At 41.3% G+C, this 21,394-nt stretch overlaps 1 protein-coding gene across 2 annotated transcripts in view; it reads left to right on the top strand.

Annotated features, from left to right (window-relative positions):
* The window catches only part of LOC124712045 (vacuolar protein sorting-associated protein 4), a 182,201-nt gene that overhangs the window by 55,311 nt on the left and 105,496 nt on the right, over positions 1-21,394 (top strand). For both annotated transcript variants that reach the window (XM_047242346.1, XM_047242337.1), the window contains exon 4: positions 12,809-12,944. In XM_047242346.1, coding sequence (XP_047098302.1) covers positions 12,809-12,944 — 136 coding nt within the window. The remainder of the gene's footprint in view (positions 1-12,808; positions 12,945-21,394) is intronic.

Below are 21,394 nucleotides of genomic sequence, written 5' to 3'. Positions count from 1 at the left end.
ACTTTTAGCCACTCTGCGGCGGACATTTAACCTTCCCAGCACCCTACCTTCGTTGTTGGGTGACAATGCCTCTCAACAGCAGATTTAGTTTTATATTTTATTTGTGTGTGTGTGGGGGGGGTGTTGTCATACCATCTAACGGTGGGCCGGTGGCCATTTAGCCTTCTCTCAGAGGCCGCCACCCTCCCTCCATTTTAACTCTGCCGCACTTTCTTTGCATTTGTTTGTCTTGGTGGTTGTCTTTTCCCTACATGTGTCCATCTCGCCATGTCTTTTTGGGGTGGACATTTTAAAGTGTTGCAGAGTGGCTGGCTCATCCATTTTCATTATTGTGATCAACCAGCCCAGACCATCTGCTCTATGATTTTAACACCACCTCCTTGTGGTGTATGTTTTCTCTGTTTTTTGTTCGTTCTGTTCATTTTGTTTTTAGGTGTGGTATTGGGTGTTCTAGTACCTTGAGCTTTGCTTGTGTCAGGGAAAAGGGGCTGATTACCCCGTAGTTTGGTCCCTTTATACCCCAAACCAACCAACAAAAAAGCATTTGACTCAGTACTGTACCAATGCTTATTATCAAAAGTATGATCACACAGGGTATCAAATGAAATTTGTGACTAGAGTGAACAATGGAAACTCCAGGATGGAATGTAACAATACCAGAGAAGGAAAGTTGCTACTCACCATATAGCGGAGATGCTGAGTCGCGATAGGCACAACAACAAGATTCACACAATTATAGCTTTCGGCCATTAAGGACTTTGTCAGCAGTAGACACGCATACACACACGCACTCACGCAAACGCAACTTGCACACACTTCTGCAGTCTCAGAGAGCTGAGAGGCAGTGTGGTTTCAGCTCTCTGAGACTGCAGACGTGTGTGCAAGTTGCATTTGCGTACGCGCCCATGCGCACGTGTGCATGGGTGCCCAGGTGTGTGTGTGTGTGTGTGTGTGTGTGTGTGTGTGTGTGTGTGTGTGTGTGATGTAAACATAGTTCCTATGAGTACAGTGTCAATAAGTAGTGGTTGGAATCGGGCAACTTGTACAAATTCACAATTGTAACTCTTTGTAGGGACATGAAGTGAAACAGTGACATAGCTTCAGGTGGCCAGTATTTGATTTATTGATAGAATAAAAGGAAAAAACAGTCAATATGCAAAGGACATTGCCTATAGATCACTCTTGCAATCTATAGTAAAACATTGTTCAAGTGTGTGACTGATATTAAATAGGACTATCAGGAGATAATGAACAGACGGAGAAAGGAGCATGAATTGTCACGGGTTTATTTGACCCATAGAATAGTATCATAAGAGATGCTAGAGAAACTGAACTGGTCCATACTTGTTAGCTGCAATAGGCAGATGATGTGCTTTGTTGGTACTACACACCTCTTGATTTTTGGCTGAGATAAACTGACGCTCGTGCTATTCACACATTTATTTATATGTAAAAGCCAATTTCAGAATTTTTCCTATGAACGAGCCCACATGTGCAATAATTTTGTTGCTATAATAACAAATAAGAAAATAGGAATGTGGGTAAGCTGCTATGAACAGCATAGTGAACACATTATCACAACCAAGACAGACACGAAGCCCACACCCACCACAGTACTACAGGTTTTATATGCCATCTAGCTTCACAGATGGTGAAGAGTTTGAAAAAGTGTATTATGGGATGAAAGAGGTTATTCAGATAGTTAAGGGAGACGAAAATTTGTGATCAGGAAATGGAATTCGATAGTAGGAAAGGGGAGAGAAGGAAAAGTAGTAGGTGAATATGGACTGTGGGAAAAGAATGAAATAGGACCGGGCTGGTAGAATTTTGCTCAGAGCATAATTTAATCATCGCTAACACTTGGCTTAACAAACGTAAGAGAAGGTTTTGTATCTGGATGACTCCTGAGATAACAGAAAGTTTCAGATTGGTTATGTAACAGTTAGACAGAGATTTAGCGACCACACTTTAAATTGTAAGATGTTTTCAGAGGCACATGTGGACGCTGACCATAATTTATTGGTTGTGAACTGTTGATCAAAACTAAAGACACTGGAAAAGATAAGAAATTAAGGAGATGGGACCTGGATAAGTTTAAAGAACCAGAGGTTGTTGTGGGTTTCAGAGGGAGCATTAGGCAGCAGTTGATTAGGACAGAAGAAATAAATACAGTACAAGACGGATGGGTAGCTTTAAGAGATGAAATATTGAAGGCAACAGAGGATCAAGTAGGTAAAAAGACGAAGGCTAATAGATACCCTTGAATAACACAAGATATATTGAATTTAATTAATGAAAGTAGAAAATATGTAAATGAAACAGGTGAAAGAAAATACAAACATTCAACAAAAAATGAGATTAACAAGAAGTGCAAAATAGTTAAGCTGGCATGGTTGGAGAACAAATTTAAGGATTTGGAAACATATTTTGCTAGAGGAAAGATACACACTGCCTAAAGATCTCTTTGGAGGAAAGAGTAGCAGCTTTAGGAATATAAAGAGTTTAGATGTAAAAAGAGTCCTGAGCAAAGAAGGGAAAGCAGAAAGATGGAAGGAGTATATAGAGGGTCTATACAAGGGAGATGTACTTGAGAACAGTATTATGGAAATGGAAGAGGACGTAGGTGAAGATAAGATAGGAGATGTAATACTGCATGAAAAATCCTACAGAGCACTGAAAGAGCTAAGTCAAAACAAGGCCCCAGGAATAGACAGTATTCTGTTAGAACTACTGATAGCCTTGGGAGAGCCAGCCATAACAGAACTCTTTCTTCTGGAAGCAAGTTGTGTGAGACAGGCAGAATACACGCAGACTGCAAGAAGAATATAATAATTCCAATTCCAAAGAAAGCAGGTGCTGTCAAGTGTGAAAATTACCAAAGTATCAGTTTAATAAGTTATGGTTGCAAAACACTAACATGAATTCTTTACAGAAGAATGTAAAAACTGGTAGGAGCCAACCTCTGGGAAGAGCAATTGGGATTCCGGAGAAATGTAGGAATATGCAAGGCAACAGTGACCTTACAACTTACCTTAGAAGATGTGTTAAGGAAAGGCAAACCTATGTTTATAGCATTTTGTAGACTTAGAGAGAGCTTTGACAATGTTGACTGAATGGCCTCTTTCAAATTCTAAAGGTAGCAGGGATAAAATACAGAGAGGAAAACGCTATTTACAATTTGTACAGAACCAGATGGCAATTGTAAGAGTCGAGGGGCATGAAAAGGAAGCAGTGGTTGAAAAGGGAGTGATGCGGGGTTGTTGCCTATCCCTGATGTTATTCAATCTGTATATTGAGCAAGCAGTAAAGGAAACAAAAGGAAAATTTGGAGTAGGAATTAAAGTCCAGGCAGAAGAAATAAAAACTCTGAGGTTTTGCTGCTGACATTGTAATTCTGTCAGAGACTGCAAAGGAACTTGGAAGAGCAGTTGACTGGAATGGACAGTATCTGAAAGCAGGATATAATATGAACATCAACAAAAGCAAAACAAGGAAATGGAATGTAGTAGAGTTAAACCAGGTGATGCTGAGGGAATTAGATTAGGAAATGAGACACTTAAAGTAGCAGATGAGTTTTGCTATTTGTGCACCGAAATAACTATATTGGTAGAAGTAGATAGGATATAAAAGGCAGCTTGGCAATGGCAAGAAAAGTGTTTCAGAAGAAGAGAAATTTGTTGACGTTGGGTATAGGTGTAACTGTCAGAAAGCCTTTTCTGAAAGTGTTTGTATGACATGCAGCCATGTATAGAAGTGGAACATGAATGATAAACAGTTTATACAAGAAGATAATGTGATGCTGAAGATTAGATGGGTAGATCAGAGGAACTAACGTGGGGAGAAAAGAAATTTGTGTCACAACCTGACAAGAAGAAGGGATTAGTTAGTAGGACACATTCTGAGAGGTCAGGGGCTCACCAGGTTAATCCTGGAGGGAAACTTTCGGATTGGGGGGGGGGGGGGGGGGGCTAAAACTTGTAGAAGGAGACAAAGAGATGAATCCAGTAAGCAGATTCAGAAGGACATAGGTTGCAATAGTTACTCAGATGTGAAGAGACTTGTACAGGATAGAATAGCATGGAGAGCTGCATCAAACAAGTCTTCTAACTGCAGATCACAACAACAACATCAATGCAAATAAACCTGCATTTTTTGAGAATTTTCAGGAGTTGCCATTGGCCTGTTCATAATCTAATTTGTAATCAATTGGCATTTGCAATTTAATTACTGTAGCAGATATTGAAACTGACATATTGTGTTATGTCTCTATTTTTTAGTTCTTTAGTGACTTTAATTAACCTCAAAAAGCTGTAGGAAACTAGTAATTTTTACCTCTCTGATCAGGGTGTCATTGCCATCCATCGTGTAATGAAAAAGGTAGATTCCTCCTTAGGCCCACCCACACTCTTTTCCTCACCTTTGACAGAGTGGTGCCTTCATCGAAGATCAGAGCAAGCTATGAAATTATCACAGTCCGGCCGTACATTCTGAACCTGACAAACTGCTACCACTGTCATTGATTCAACACTAGAATGTTTTGTCGACACCCAGCCAAATATGTAACCTGTGGTAGGGATGCGCACATGGGTGATTGTCCGCCTCCTCCTCCCTGTTGTATCGACTGCAATGGCGGCCATGCTTCCTCCTCTTGGGATTGTCCCACATATCTTGACGAGCGGGCTGCCCAAGATATCCAAGGAATAAGTGCCTTACCCAGTCACTCGCAAGTTATTGGCTAGTTGCAAATCCTGCATTCTCCCATCTGGCATTTATACTTCTGTTCTTGTTACCCCTCACTCCATAAAGGACACATGGCCCCACAGACATGCGACCCCCAATTCAACTCTGAGGTTATGAAATCACCCATTGTCAAGGTAGCATCGCCATCCCCGCGCCCAGCTGTGCATTAAGCCAGCAAACTCTCGCCTCAAGGAGCAAATCCACCAGCTACACAATTAGTAGGCCGGAAAGGACAGAAGGATACTCCCTTGAAGACTTCCTATGTCCCTCCAGTCAAACGACACCTGAGTCTTCCTCTAACTGGAAAGGCTCAAATAAGTCCACCAAAGGCAAACAGTCTTCTCCTTCGCTGACTCGAAGATCCTCTTTGACGGTGTTGCCATGTGATACCTTAGCCCGGCCAGCCTCCTTGTTCCTGGTACGTACCACCAACCGTTTTTCAGTGTTGGACTTCACAGACCGACCACACAAGCAGGCCGATGCTTCTGTGGACCCCATGAAGCAGGATCCTCCTGCTTCTGTGCCCTGTAGTAGCTCACTTCACAGGCTGTCACTCGTCAGCTACTGAGGTGACACCCCTACATATCTTCCTCATCATCATCATCCTCCAGTGGAACATTTGTGGCCTTCAGTCCCACATGGAAGATTTACAACTACTTTTAGTACCGGCATCCCCTTGTACTCTGCCTTCAGGAAATGAAATGGCGCCCTCACGACCACTTTGAACTTTCACATTTCTTACCGGTTCATTTTTGACCTTCCCCTTGAGGTTCGCATTCCATCTCTTGGTGACGACATGTTGCTCGTACAGGATGACATTCACAGTTAACCTATCTCCCTGACTACCCATCTTCAAGCTGTTGCAGTTTGCCTTTCCCTTCCCCTCCTGACTTTTCCCTCTGTACCATTTATGTCCCTCCATCATTTGATGTCACCAAGGCAGACTTCCTTTAGCTTATTGGGCAGCTACCTTCCCCATTTTTGCTACTTAGTGACTTTAATGTGCATCATCCCCCCTGGGGTTCTCCCAGGACCTGTCAGAGAGGTGCCCTCTTGGGTGACCTTCTTAACCAACTTAACCTCTTCTTCCTTAACACTGGGGCACCCACTTTCCTTTCCGACTCCTCGCACACCTATTCCCATTTGGACCTATCCTTCTGCACTGCCCAGCAAGCCCATCGTCTTGAGTGGTCTGTTCTTTCTGACACTTACTCGAGCAACCATGTGCTATCCGTTTGCTGAGTCTATCCCATTTGCGTGCACACCCAAATGGCAGCTTACTAAGGCGGACTGGCAGCTTTACTCCTCCCTGGTGATCTTCGCAGACAAAAATTTCCCCAGTTGTGATAACCAGATGGAATATCTCACAAATGTCATCCTTACTACTGCAGAATTTTCCATTCCTCACACGTCCTCTTTACCACATTGTGTCGCAGTCCCTTGGTGGACTCAGGCATGCCGCGATGCAAAACTCGCACGGAGATGTGCTCTCCTCATTTTTAACCGTCATCTTATGATGGCAAACTGCGTTCGTTATAAACAGATACTTGCAAAGTGTAGTTGCATTCTTTGGGATAGCAAAAAAACTAGCTGGATTTCATTCATTAGCTCTTTCAACAGTTCCACCTCTTCCTCTGTCGTGTGGGCCAACCTCTGACGGCTCTCTGGACAAAGATCCATTCCCCAATTTCCGGCCTGACAGCAGCAGACAGTGTCATCGTGGACCCTGTTGCTATCTCCAACACCTTGGGCCACCATTTTGCGGACTTTTCGAGCTCTTCCTTCTATCACACTGCCTTCCTCCATCCCAAATGAGCGGAGGCGGCTTGGGCGAGACCTTTCTCTTCTCCGAATTGTGAGTACTACAATGCCGCCTTTACTATGAGGGAGGGAGCTAGACCGTGCTCTCAGTTTATCCCGATCCTCCGCCCCATGGCCAGACATCATCCACATTCAGATGTTGCAGCACCTTTCTCTTGCGGGCAAGCACTTTCTGCTTAACACGTACAGCTGCATCTGGGCAGAGGGCACATTTCCTGGACGTTGGCGGGAAGCCATCATCATATCCATACCCAAGTCTAGTAAAGACAATAACCTTCCTTCTAGTTACTGCTCCATCTCTCTGACCAGCTGCATTTGCAAAGTGATGGAACTTATGATTCATGCTCAGCTGGTATGGTGGCTCGAGTCTTGCAGTCTACTGACGAATGCGTAGTGTGGATTTGGAGCACAGCATTCTGCAGTGGACCCTCTTATCACTTTGTTCGCCCATGTCATGAATGGTTTTCTGTGGAAATCCCAGACTGTGGCCATGTTTTTCAATTTGGAGAAGGCCTACGACACCTGCTGGACAGCTGGTATCCTCTGTACTCTTTATGTGCGGGGGGGGGGGGGGGGGGGGGGGGGCTGTGGCCGCCTGCCCTGTTTCCTTCAGGAATTTTTAAATGACCGAGTTTTCAAGGTGCGTGTGGGTTCTGCCTTGTCAGACACCTTTATCCAGGAAAATGGTGTGCCTCAGTGTTCTGTCCTGAGCATCATCATCTTTGCTATCGCCATTAGCCCTATAATGGCCCAAGGACCTCTCACAGAGCGGTGTCTTCACTGGTGTCTTGATCGTCTTTATTCCTGGAGCGTCGACAATGGCTTTCGCTTTTCCACTGACAAAACTGTCTACAATTTGTGGCGACGCAATTGGTTTCTCCCACCATCTTTACATCTTGGGCCTGTTGCCCTTCCGTTCATTGAAACTAAGAAATTCCTGGAAACTCTCTTGGTCTTCCCATGTGTCTTACCTGGCAGCCCACTGTACGTGGTTCCTCAATGTCCCATGTGTCCTCAATGGTACTTCCAGGGGTGTCAATCAAACCACCCTCCTCCATATGTACCAGTCCCTTGTCCATTCGAAACTCGACTATGGGTGCTTTGTTTGTGCGTCTGCACGTCCGTCCCTCTTACGCCGTCTCAACACTATCCACCATCGTGGCACCTGTTTGGCCACTGGCGCCTTTTACACTAGCCCAGTTGAGAGTCTGTATGCTGAAACTGCTGAACTACCATTGTCCTACTGCCGTGACTTTCACCTCAGCAGGTATACATGCCTTTAGTCTGCCATGTGTGGCCAACGATCCTATGCCTCCTCTTTTGATGATTCCTTTGATCGCCATTATGGGATGTGACTCTCTTCTTTGTTACCTCCTGGAGTCTGCTTTCAGCACTTGTTACGGCGGCTTAACTTCACACTACCTGCAACTTTCCTGGTGGGTGTGAACCCTTCACCATCTTGGCTTCATGAAGCAGCCCATGTTAACCTTGGCCTTTATTCGCTTCCAAAAGACACTACTCCACCCCCACTCTATTGCCTTCAGTTTCATGACCTTCACATGGAACTTCGCGATAGTACCTTTCTATACACTGATGGCTGTCATACTGACCGTGGGGTCAGGTGTGCCTTCGTCATTGGCACCCATGTCTTTTGGTATCAGTTTCTGGCACACTACTCAGTATTTACAGCCGAGCTCTTCGTCCTGTATCAGGCCATGGATTACATCCGGTGACCTATCCCTTTCAATTGTGTCCTCTGCTCAGACTCACTCACTGCCCTTCAAAGTCTATGTGCATTGTACACCGCCCATCCCTTAGTGCAGCGGGCCCAGGAAAACTGTCATGTGCTCACTCTTCATGGAGCCAGTGCGATGTTTCTGTGGGTTCCTGGTCATGTTGGTCTGCCAGGAAACGAGGCTGCTGTCAGGCTGCAGTCCTCGTACCTCAGCCCGCTAGTCCCTCTATTCCCTCCAATGCTCTCTATGTTGCCGTCTGTCGGGGGTGGTGCCCCTTGGCATTGCCAATGGTCGTCCCTTCATGGGAATAAGCTCCAGCTTATTAAGCCTGTCCCAGTAGCTTGGACAATCTCCTCTCAGCTCTCCCGCCAGGAGAAGGTCATTTTAACTAGACTGTGTATTGGGGCACTGCCTTTTTATCCATTGTCATTTGATAAGTGGTGATGCCCCACCACTTCGTACACATTGTGCCCAAACTTTAACTGTCCTCCACTCCCTTTCAGAATGCTCATTTTTTAACCGTTTACGTTCACGCTTGGGTTTGCTGTCTGAGTTATCGTCCGTTTTAACAAATGGTGTGTGGCCTGTCGACTGTGTTTTAATTTTTATCTGCCACAGCAATATGGTGAAGGCTATTTAATTTTTAGTTTTGGACCTCTGTTTCTGTATGGTGTCTTGTTTTAGCTCTTTCTCCAGGTCCCTATTTTTAGCTGTCTTCTCTTATATCATGTAGGACTGACGTATAGTCGTTTTTTGACACCTCTCTATCTTCATGTTCTGTGGTTTAGACTTGGGCGCATATGACTCCAGTTGCTTTTTTGCGCCCTAAAGCAAAACGAAACCAAAACCAACACTCGTCTACAAGAAGGGTAGTGGAAGTAATCCACAAAAATACCATGTAATATCCATGACATCAATTTGTTGTAGAATCTTAGAACATATTGTGAGCTCAACCTTAATGAGGTATCTGAAAAGAATGACCTCCTCCATTCCAACCAGCATGGATTTTGAAAACATCGTTCATGCGAAATTCAACTCGCACATTTCTCACACGACATACTGAAAGCTTTGGATGCAGTATTTCTTGATTTCTGAAAAGCACTTGACTCGGTACCATGCCTACACTAATTGCGCAAAGCAGCATGTTATTTGGAGGAAGTGTCATCATCAGAAATAACTACTGGTATGCTGCTGAAAAGTGTGTTGGGACTCTTGTATATTAATGATCTTGCTCTAAATATTAATAGTAACCTCAGACTTTTTGCGGATGATGCAGTTATCTATAATCAGTTGTTGTCTGAAAGAGGATGCATAAATATTCAGTCAGATCTTGATAGGATTTCAAAGTGTTGAAAGATGGCAACTTGCTTTAGATATTCAAAAATGTAACATTGTGCACTTCACAAAAAAAACATAGTAACCCATGACTATAAGTCAGTGAGTCACAGTTGGAATCGGCCTTCTCGTACAAATACCTGGAGTAATACTTTGTGGGGGTATGAAATGGAATAATCACATATGCTCAGTTGTGGGGTAAAGCAGGTGTTACACTTCAGTTTATTGGTATAATACTGTGAAAGTGTGATCAGTCTACAAAGGAGATTGCTTACAAACCACTTGTGTGACCCATTCTAGAATATTGCTCAAGTGTGTGGAACACATACCATATTGGACTAGCAGGGGATATTGAACGTGTACAGAGAAGGGCAGCTGAACTGGCAGACTCTTGAGGATAAATATAAACTATCCCAAGGAAGTGTACTAACAAAAGTTTCAAGGGCTGATATTAAACAATGATTCTACAAATATACTGCAACCACCTGTGACAAGGTTAGAATAACTGCAGCACTTGCACAGGCTTTAAGTCAATCATTCTTCCCTCTCTACATATGTGAATGGAATGAGAAGAAACGCTAATAACTGGTACAGTGGGACGTACCCTCTGCCATGCACTTCACAGTGGTTTGCAGAGTATAGACGCAGATGTAGATAGATACAAACTGTCCTGAGAAAGCCTTCAGGAACTGGCTTCAAATGATTGCTAATAATATACTACAACCCTCTATGTTGCTCGCATAGAGATCATGAGGGCACAATTAGATAACTACAGTGTGCACAAAAGCATTTCAAAAAGTCATTCTTCTCGTGCTTCATTTGTAAATGAACAGGAAGATGTGTTATTAACTGGTATAACTCAGTCATGCACTTGATGGTTTGCAGAGTATGGATGTGTGTGTCTTTTGTAAAGATGTAAGGAGTTGTTCACCAAAATAAATACTATTGTCAGATTTTTATGATGTTCCTGTGATCATTTACCTTTATGTAATGTGGAGCTTATCTTTTCTATAAATTCTTTGATGTTATTTATAATGCTTTTTTTATTATTGACATTCAAATTGGTTTTTAAAAATTACATCTTTAATTGGTAGAGATGTTTAGATTTTTTTGCTTCAGTCTTTTTAAATACTGTAGGCAAGACTGATAGTAGAGTGAGAGGATGATAATTCCTCATATCTTCTGCCAGTTTCTTTTTGAATAACAATTTAATCCTGGCATATTTCAGCACACTTCAGAAACACCGCTACTTGAAGGACTGGTTTGTTATAATAGAGAGTTGTTTGTAAAGTGATCACATATGCCCTTGATTACAGATGTAGATGTTCCATCTTACCAGCTGAATTTTTTTGTTTTTTAAGGCAGCATTGTATCCATTGCAACTCTTTTGAATGATTTTTACCATTTTGCAAATGTGTTCTGGTTGTTATCCAAGTTTATGAAACTAGTCTTACCCTGACATGCTGCCATGTCTGCATCCAGCCTTTTGTTACAGTTGAGTAAATTTGATATGTGAATAGGATTCACTAAGATATTATTTTTAAATCTAATTTTCAAACTCTTGCACTCTTTACTTCAGCTTTTAATTCTCAATGAGCAATAGACCACAATGCTTTCATCTTATGTCTGTGTTATTTACCAATTTTTTAGCTGCGAATACAACTCGTCCAAATACAGATGTATAGTAATCAGCATACATGATGAAATTCCAGTTTACTGGTTATTTTCTTTTGCCATGTTTAGAATGAATCTGAATTTCTGAATTAAGTCAATATTTTCAACACATCTGAATTTAAAGACTGCCGCTATGATGATTTTTCTTGCCTTTTCTGTCTATGGCTCTTCTTGAAGATATTTATATTAAGCTAAGAACAGTTTTTAAATTGATATAATCACTGTATTCAAATTACATAGCTCGGTGAAACTCTCATAGACACCTTCTTCAGTAATTTATGTATTCTCTTTATAACTTATCAATGTATGAAAAGATAGATTGCTGCTTACCACAAAGATGACACGTTAAGTTGCAGACAGGTACTATTAAGAGAGACTTTCACATTAGCTTTTGGCCACAATCTTTGTCAGAAAAAGAAAGAGAAGCATAAACACAAGGAAGCACGCCTCACACACATATGACCGTCATCTCTAGCATCTCGGACCAGAATGCCATTCCTTATACCATTACTCTTTATAACTTATTGTGGCATCAACATGGATGGAGGTGTCTGCGAGGTCTGTAGCTTCTACAAAAACTAGCTGCCATAAAATTAAATTTTTTATTTGCTTACATACAGTCTTCTGTTAACCATTACTGATTTGAGAAGATAATCTTGATGTTCACACTTTCAAGAACCATAATTTGAAATTCAACAGTTTAAAAATATTTACAATTTTGGAGTTCTGCAATTAAACAATTGATATTCCAATATGCCAGTAGAGCATTTTTATTCTTGTCCACAAATTTAAAAACATATTGTCTTTGGAATTTGTATTTAATGTTTCCAAGTAACATCCTGAATTTATCACGTACATCAGAATGTTGTGATGTTCTGCTTCATAGGATATGAATTAGCTAATGAAGATTTAACAATATTATGAGAAGGAAAGTTGCTACTCACCATATAGTGGAGATGCTGAGTCGCAGATAGGGAGTCACAGATCGGCACAACAAAAAGACTCTCGCAATTATAGCTTTTGGCCATTAAGGCCTTCATCAACATATCTCTCTCTCTCTCTCTCTCTCTCTCTCTCTCTCTCTCTCTCTCTCTCTCTCACACACACACACACACACACACACACACACACACACACACACACACACACACAATTGCAGTCTCAGGTAACTGAAACCACACTTTATCAGACAGTACCTTAGAGAAATCAGAATGAGGAGATTTTCATCACTCTGATGTTCAATTTAAGATAGTATATGTGATTGATTGTAGTATAACTAATGTCAAATAGTGAATAGTAGATAGTCTGCATGTTAATTAGGTATAGAGCCAGGTTAGCAGTTCATGCATTTTGAGTGTGTGGAACTGCGGCATGTTTTATTCTTATTTTACTTACTAAGTTAGACATGTCATATATCTCCCCCTTCCCTCTCACTCTTATCCCCTCCCAAAGAGCGAGCATCTTAAACCGAATTTATGAGAATAGATAAAATTTCATTTCAGATGAAGCACAAGGTGAAAAGGCAAAAGAGAGTATTCGTGCAAAATGTCTACAATACTTGGACAGAGCAGAAAAGCTGAAAGAATATCTTAAGAAGGGAAAGAAGAAACCTGTTAAAGCTGGTGAATCAAATTCCAAGTAAGTGACATATTTATATATAATTTTGCCTCAGTTGTGTAATGTGCTCTGTAATTCACACCTACATGCTTGGCAGGTAGTTATAGAACCACTTTATACTATTTTTCAGCAGTTCCACTGTCAAATAGCAAGTGTGCAAAAATAAAACACCTAAACCTTTCTATGCGAGCTCTGACTTCTCTTATTTTTATTATGACAGTCATAGATAAGATTTGACAAAATACTTTTGCACCCAGAGGAGAAAGTTGGTGATTCAAATTTCGTGAAGTGAAAAATGCCTGTGTTTTAATCATGACCTCTCCCCTACTTCGCCGTCATGCAAAATGAGCTGCCGGTCTTTTAACTTTTTGTTCTCTGTCAATGCTATCTGGTAAGAATCCTACATTGCGCAGCAATACGCCAGAACAGGAGGGACAAGATAGTGTCAGTGGTCTCTTTAGTATATTTGTTGCGTTTTCTAAGTATTTGCCAATAAAACTCTTCAGTTCACCTTCCCCACAACATTTTCTATGTGATGCTTGAAGCTTTAGTTGTTCATAGTTAAAATTTTTGGTATTTAGTTGAATCAAAAACCTTTAAATTTGTATGATTCATTGTGTAACTGAAATTAAATGGAATTTATTTAGTACTCATGTGAATGGCATCACACTACTTTTCCAGAGTCAGTTGCCACTTTTTGCACCATGCACATATCTTGTCAAAATCATTTTGTAATGTGTATCGATCTTCTGACAATTTAACTAGATGGTAAGTGACAGCATCCTTTGCAAGCAGTCTAAGAGGGTTGTTCAGATTGCCCCTTAAATCATGTATGTAGGTAGGAACAGTTGATGGCCTATCCCTGCTCCTTAGGAACTTAGGAATAAGAGATATCACTTTTGCTTCACTCGGTGGCTTCCAGTCAATTACCATTAGCTGTGACCTGTCTGACAGAACATCATAAATTCAGTCGCACAACTGAGATGATGATCTGCAGGCACGCAATTTGATTAGAAGCTGCTTGTGATGAATGGTACCAAAAGCCTTCTGGAAGTACAGAAATATGGAATCAACTTGAGATCTGCTGTAAATGGTATTCATTCTGTTGTGTGTAAATACAGCTAGTTGTGTATCACAAGAACTGTATTTTCTGCAGGCTGTGTGTCAATAGATCATTTTCTTTGAGGTACTTCACGATGTTCGAAAACTGTATATCAAATACATTGAAGATTGTAGAAGCATTATGATTATTACTTTGAATCGTGTCACATAGCGCATATCGGCCAATAAAAGCATTTTAACAAATATAATAAAGATCAAAAGTGAAAGACTAAGTAGTTTTTTTTCAAAGACTAAGTATTTTTACCTTAATCACATCATATTCTTCAAATTAATATGTACCTTGAACTACACACTTTAAGTAACCTGTGTTCTTCCTCAGGGTTCAAGCTATTTCCATACTAGATTTCATTGAAATCAAGTCAGCAGGCTATTTATAAAAAGTAACAGACAGTTGCTTTTGCATTTATAATATTAGTATGGATAAAATTTTCGGTTATGGCACCTATTTTCCATGATCTGTTTTTGATGAAATAAGGCCTATACAGTGACCCAAGCTCTACTCAGTTTACCTGCGAAAACCCCATGATAATTTGTCTAGTTACTTCAGAGATTTGCATGTTCAGACAGACAAACGCAATAGCTTTACAGATTTATTATTAGTATAGATGGGTGTGACCTGTGCAACTTTCCAGTTTTTAGGCATGGCTCTTTCGTACAGTGCGTGGTTGTATATAATTGTTAAAAATGGACCTATTTCATATCAGCATACTCCAAAAGAAACCTAATTGGTATACAATCTGGACTGAAAAACTAGGCTTTCAATCTGGACTGAAAGACTAGGCTTTATATAGCGACTTAAGTTGCATTGCTACACTGAGGGTATCTCTTTGTTAGTTACACACAATGGCAGCTGTTCTTGATTCAAATTCTGGATTATTTACTACATCTTCTTTGCTGAATGAATTTCGGAAAACTATGTTCAGTAACTCCTCTGTAGTGGCACTGCCATCAGTAATATTTGCTATCACACAGTGAAGATATTAATTCTGTCTTGTCTCTGGTATACTTTACATATTACCAGAGTCTCTTCGGATTTTCTGCCAATTTTGGAGCCAGAGTTTCATTGTAGTGAGCTTCTATGAAATGTCACAAATCTTGGAGATTTTGCATTGTTTTAAATGCAGCATGATTTATTTGTTGCTTCCACAACAGTATCCCGATTTGTTTTGTGTACGATGAAGGGTCTTTTCTGTCTTTCATTAATTTACTTGGTATGAAACTACCAATTACCATCAACAATATTTCTTGAAATTGAACACATACCTGGGCTATGCATGCATCTTGGAGGAAATAGAGACTGTCTCTTGGGAAAGTTTTTATCTGCTGTTTTAAATAGTTATATTCTGTGTTTATTTTTGATTTGAATGTTACAGTATTCAGTTGTGCTGCTATGACACTCTCGTATTGTCTCTATTTGCTCAGTATTGTTTATTGCTAAGAGCTTAAAATACATTTTCACGACCATTTACACTTTGTATGGGTTCCTGAAAAAATTGCTCAAAATAATTTTTGGAGAAAGCATTTAGTACAGCGTTGGACAAAAGTTTATCCGTACCATAAACTTTTCACCAATATATCGAGGGCAGATTAAGTCGCCACCAACTACAATTGTACGAGTGGGGATACCTATTGAAAATTATTTTACTTCCACAGAGTTTAAGCACAAATTGATGCTATGCACATCTGAGCTTCAAATAATTATCCTACATTAGCAACATTACTCAAAACATTAAAACTGTCCACTGTGATTGCTTATTACAAGGGAACCTCCCCATCGCACCCCCCTCAGATTTAGTTATAAGTTGGTACAGTGGATAGGCCTTGAAAAACTGAACACAGATCAATCAAAAAAACAGGAAGAAGTTGTGTGGAACTATGAAAAAACTAAGCAAAATACACAAACTGAGTAGTCCATGTGCAAGATAGGCAACATCTAGGAGAGTGTGAGCTCAGGAGCGGCGTGGTCCCGTGGTTAGCGTGAGTAACTGCGGAACAAGCGGTCCTTGGTTCAAGTCATTCCTCGAGTGAAAAGTTTACTTTCTTTATTTTTGCAAAGTTATGATCTGTCCGTTTGTTCATTGACGTCTCTGTTCACTGTAATAAGTTTAGTTTCCGTGCTTTGTGACCGCACCGCAAAACCGTGTGATTAGTAACTGAAAGGACGTGCCTCTCCAATGGAAACCGAAAACATTTGATTGCAACCGATTCCTCCACAGGAAAACACGTCTGATATAGTCTATACGACACTGGTGACAGCATGTGCGTCACATGACAGGAATATGTTGTTGACCCACCTAATCTGTACACTTGGTGAATGGGTAAAAAGATTCTTCTACCTTGCCCGATTTAGGTTTTCTTGTGGATGTGATAATCAGTCCCAAAAAAGTGTGAAAACATAAGAGTTTGTCACATAAACTGCAACAAATGAATGCAACAGTTTCACAGTCGCATAGTTTTGCCTGTGCTCTGTCAAAACATGTTTTTAACGTTTTCAAATTTTTCCGTGTGTAGACCGTCAAATACTGCATATGTCCAAGCAAATCTGAACATGTCCTGGAATTTTGGAGAGCGAAGTTGATTATGTGTGAGTGCTTGAACTTTGATAATTGTCTGAAAATAAAAAATTAAAATTTTCACTCGAGGGAGACTTGAACCAACGACCTCTCGTTTCGCAGCTGCACACGCTAACCACGGGACCACGGCACTCTGGGGTTAACACTCACCTTGATGTTGCATATCTTGCTCATGGACTACTCAGTTTGTATATTTTGCTTATTTTTTCATAGTTCCACACAACTTCTTCCTCTTTTCTCGATTGATCTGTGTTCAGTTTTTCAAGGCCTATCCACTGTGCCAACTTATAACTAATTCTGAGGGGGGTGCGATGGGGAGGTTCCCTTGTTAGTAGTTACAGTCATGTGGCAAGGAAAAGTTATTAGTGAATAGTAAGTTTTCCAACCACAAAACTGAAATAATTTTTGGACTACTACCTACTTTGGCCTTGTATGCTGACAAAGTGACCAGTGTGCTCCATCTCTTGTTTTCGATTAGTAAGAAGAGTAAAGTAACCTCTATTCCAAATGCTTACCATCGCTCAAATTAACAGCAAGCAAAACTGTAACTTGCTTGGTGTTGAAGGAACTGGTTTGTACAGACTGTCATGAAAGTGATTGTAAGTTACTATAGTGATATTTAGAAATAAAATGCATTGTATTAAAAACTTGTAAAGTTTAGACTTCTGGGGAAAACAAAATTTCATAACATTCCATATTTCTGATCAGTACAAACCTTAGGAGCATCACCTTGTGAAAGCCTGATCTGTGCTGTGCTTAGTGGTAAAAACTGCGGAACTAAATCTGCAACATTTGGTTGGAGATGATGGGATAGTTGTACCTGAAGCTCCCATACTTAAAATAATGGTTAGTTATGTATTCTGAAAATACATTGGACGTTTCAAAATTAGCACTCCAAAGAGTAAACAGAAATGTATAAAACATAGGACAACACAGTGCCCCTGGTGGCAAACACAGAACTCAGCCATGGTTCACTTGCAAACGTATGACAGAACTTCACAAACACTATACTACTTCACTGCAACAACGTCGCTAGATGGTGCGAACAGTGTTCATGTGCGCAACGATGATGATTGACGTATATAGCAGTTGCTAAATCAGCCCCATTCGTTGAAGTGGAGCATCAGTCTTTGTAGCAGACCAGAATGTGCACGTCATCTGGACCAGGTTGTGTGCTCCGTTGGTTCTCTGTCAACCGGTTGTGATGGCGGTGACGGGATTTGGGGTATTGAATCTGCTTGACATTGGGCAACATGGTAGGTGATGCCTCTTAGAAGGCATAAATGAGCTTCACTACTATGTTCAGAATCTATGTGCTTCTGCATAGAATGCGACATCGTCCAGTAAATGGAGGTTGGAGCAGCAGCGTGACTGAGTCTGTCCATAGCCTTACATTGGTCCTCAACATAGTTATGCACAAAAGTTGATGGAGAACCGTGCTTCGAGGGCTTGGAAGGTTTGGTACAGTTGATAGGCTCCTGCATATGATGCAGCATCTCTGGTTGGTTGGTTGGTTGATTGATTTGGGGGAGGGGACCAAACGGTGAGGTGATCGGTCACATTGGATTAGGGAAGGATGGGAAAGGAAGTCTGCCATGCCCTTTCAAAGGAACCATACCAGAATTAGCCTGAAGCGATTTAGGGAAATCATGGAAAATCTAAATCAGCCGACCAGACAAGGGTTTGAACCGTCATCCTTCTGAAAGGGAGTCCAGTGTGCTAACCACTGCGCCACCCCGCTCGGTGACTCTCATTGATACCATATTGCATTTGTAAGAGGGTTGGAGCAGCAAACTCTCTTCGTAGGCACTGTCTAATGGTAAAAAAACTTCACTGCAGATGAGTCTGTCAAATTTATGGGTGGTTCATAGGCAAGCAAAACTATTGGAAGTGCAGACATTCACGAACTTCCCTGGCAAATGAACACTACCGTCAGTATTCAGTGCCATCTTTCAATCATGCCATTGCTGGCTCAGTGGTAACTTGTTTTTCTATGGTGTACGTAGCCACAGAACTTTGCCAGCTGGGCAAACAAGTCCAGTTCAGGCTGTCGGCCCATTTTGGTAGTTCTTGAGCAATGGGCAGCCGAACCTCAGTGGCCATGTTGATATAAATGCAGAAGCTAGGGTTTCTGCCAAAGTGTTATCAGTTGGAACTACCTCCAGCCAATGTATACCTGTCTATCGTAGTCATTCCCATCACGTTGAGGTGAACGTGGGCTAAACATGAGGATGCGACTGGAAAATCTACTGTCGATATTTGAACGTGGCAGGAGATCTTATAGAGCTGGTTTCATTAGCATGTTCGTGTCCACTCACAACAGTCCCTTTCCATTCGTGATGGCACAAAATGCCTGGACTACAGCCTGAACATAGCTTGAACTCCGGGATGATGGAGATTGTGCAGATGTCGAATACTTGTCTCCGGAACTCTGCTGATACAAAGAAGCGAGATTGTCCATGTGCCACTTCACAGTGTAGTTGAATGTCTTCCCCAGGGATGTCAACTAGTTGTAACCTCAGGACCACATCATCATCATCATGCTGCAGGGTGCGTAATTGGGAGCATCTTGTTGAGCTTTGGCTACTCTAATTTCCATGGGCTGAGATATGGCAGCTACTCAAGACAGTCTGCCACAAGTTGTTAATGCCCGAAATGTGATGAATGTCAGTGCTGAATTGGCTAATAAGGCGGTGCTGTCCCTCTTGAACACTTTATGATCAATGTGTGTGACAAACTTGCTTGCTTTGATCTGCAGTCTGAAATATTTGATTACATCATTAATAGCCAAGAGCTCTTGATCATAGATACACCATCTTCGTTGCAATGGCAATAACTCCCGATAAAAATACGCAAGTGGCTCCCTTGTATTGTCTACCCATTGTTGATGACCATACCAATAGCCTGCTGTCTGGCATCCATCACTAATAGAGTAGCATAGAGTTTGGGGAGTGCCAGCAGCACTGTTTTTGCCATGCTTTGTTTCATCACTTCAGATGTCAAACATCTCCTCGGTCCACTGCTCTGGGGAACTGTTCTTGACTTTCAGCCCAGCCAGAGCTGCAGTCAGTGGTTCCTGTTGTTTTTCCATCTGTGATAAGTGCTGACAGTAGACTATACCAATTGGCAAACACCTGTCTTTGGATTGGGATTGTTTTGAGGGAGGGGGCAGATAACCACTGTTCTTCATTTTTATAATGTCTTCGAGTTTTGATGTTAGTATTTATTTATGTGTTTGTTTAGTTAGTATTTATTTAATTAACTGGATGGGTTTCCTACCTGTGGATTTACAAGTGCATGCTCATGAGAGTATCGTCCACTTTGCCAAGGTTACGGGCCATATACTCAGATGCTAAACACTAGTAAAATTTCTACAATGTCAGATACCTGAATATATTCTCACTGACAATTCAACAAAGAAAATGGCAACATGTTCTTCGTGATACATTATGAAACTCATTTCTGTCTAATCTAAAACTCTGCCTACCGGCTCTATTGAGCCATTCATTAGAATGACGTCATTGGCAGATAGGATGACATTGCACCCTGTCAGTACTGAATGATTCTTCTAAGTTGCGTCAGGGAGTTACATAAAGATGATGAATACCTTTCATATAGAACTTAACATTGTTAGGCAGTATGGATACATTTTTCCATTCTAAGCCCTTTCAAGATTTGGTGACACCGAGTAGCTTCTTTGTCCCATAATTTGCCTGTTTCCCTGTCTTCTTGTTCTTCTTCTTCTTCTTCTTCCTCTTCTTCTGCTTCTGCTTCTTTTGGGTAGCACAATGTCACAGGTACTAGAACAAACCTTGGCCATTAGGTGTGTTGGTTGATGAGATATGTGATAACATCATTAAAATTGTCTGAGAACTACAGGAAGCGCCAAAAATAAATTTCTCTAAAAGTATAAAAGAATGTGTCAGCATAGTTACCACTTCATGAAATGACTCGTTCTCATGCAAGTACAGTACATTGAATGTACACCACTGGAAAAAAAATTGTACACTCTTTTAAAGGTTTCCTGTTCGTTCAAGATTTATTGTTGCAACAGTGCATATGGAGTCCTTGAAATGATTGCATTTACAGATCAATAGCACAAGTGGTTCTGAGGTACCAGGTATCGACCCATGCTGAAATACGCATACTAGTACATAGTGCAGCAACGCAGGCACTGACTCTGGCATACAGTCAATAGTACACATGATGAATATTGTCTGGATACACTATGCCATCCTGTTTGACCTCTTCAAGAAGCTTTGTGAGAGGTGTTGCCTGACGAGTCATACAAATCAGTTCTCTTCCCATCGAATCCCATATGTGCTTAATTGGATAGAAGTCCAGATTTTGTGCTGGCCAGGGAAGTTGCTACACGCCTTGCAGAGCTCAGTGAGTTTCATGGACAGTGTGTGAGCAAGCATTATCCTGTTGGAATAAAACGTCACTTTCCTGTTACGAGAATGACAAAAGAATGGATGAAACAATGTTCTGCACATACTGAGCACTGGTTAACATCCTCTCCAGAAACACCAGGGGTCAACGAGAATCGTAACTTGTTGCACTCCAGACCATGAGATCTGTTGTGGGGCCGGTGTGTCTTGGACGAATGCTCTCTCTGAGACAGTGCTCATAAGGTCTATGTCGTACACGCAAACAACCACCACTTGCGTGCAGGCAGAATCGGCTTTCGTCAGTGAAGACCACGACATGCCATCCCACGTTCCAATAGATCCCCTGTGGCATCAGTCAAACCATGCTCTTTGGTGCTGGGACATG

The sequence above is a fragment of the Schistocerca piceifrons genome, chromosome 1, assembly GCF_021461385.2.
Source record: "Schistocerca piceifrons isolate TAMUIC-IGC-003096 chromosome 1, iqSchPice1.1, whole genome shotgun sequence".
Taxonomy (NCBI): domain Eukaryota; kingdom Metazoa; phylum Arthropoda; class Insecta; order Orthoptera; family Acrididae; genus Schistocerca; species Schistocerca piceifrons.
Note: the sequence above shows the minus strand (reverse complement) of the source record. Positions and strands in the feature narration are given on the sequence as shown.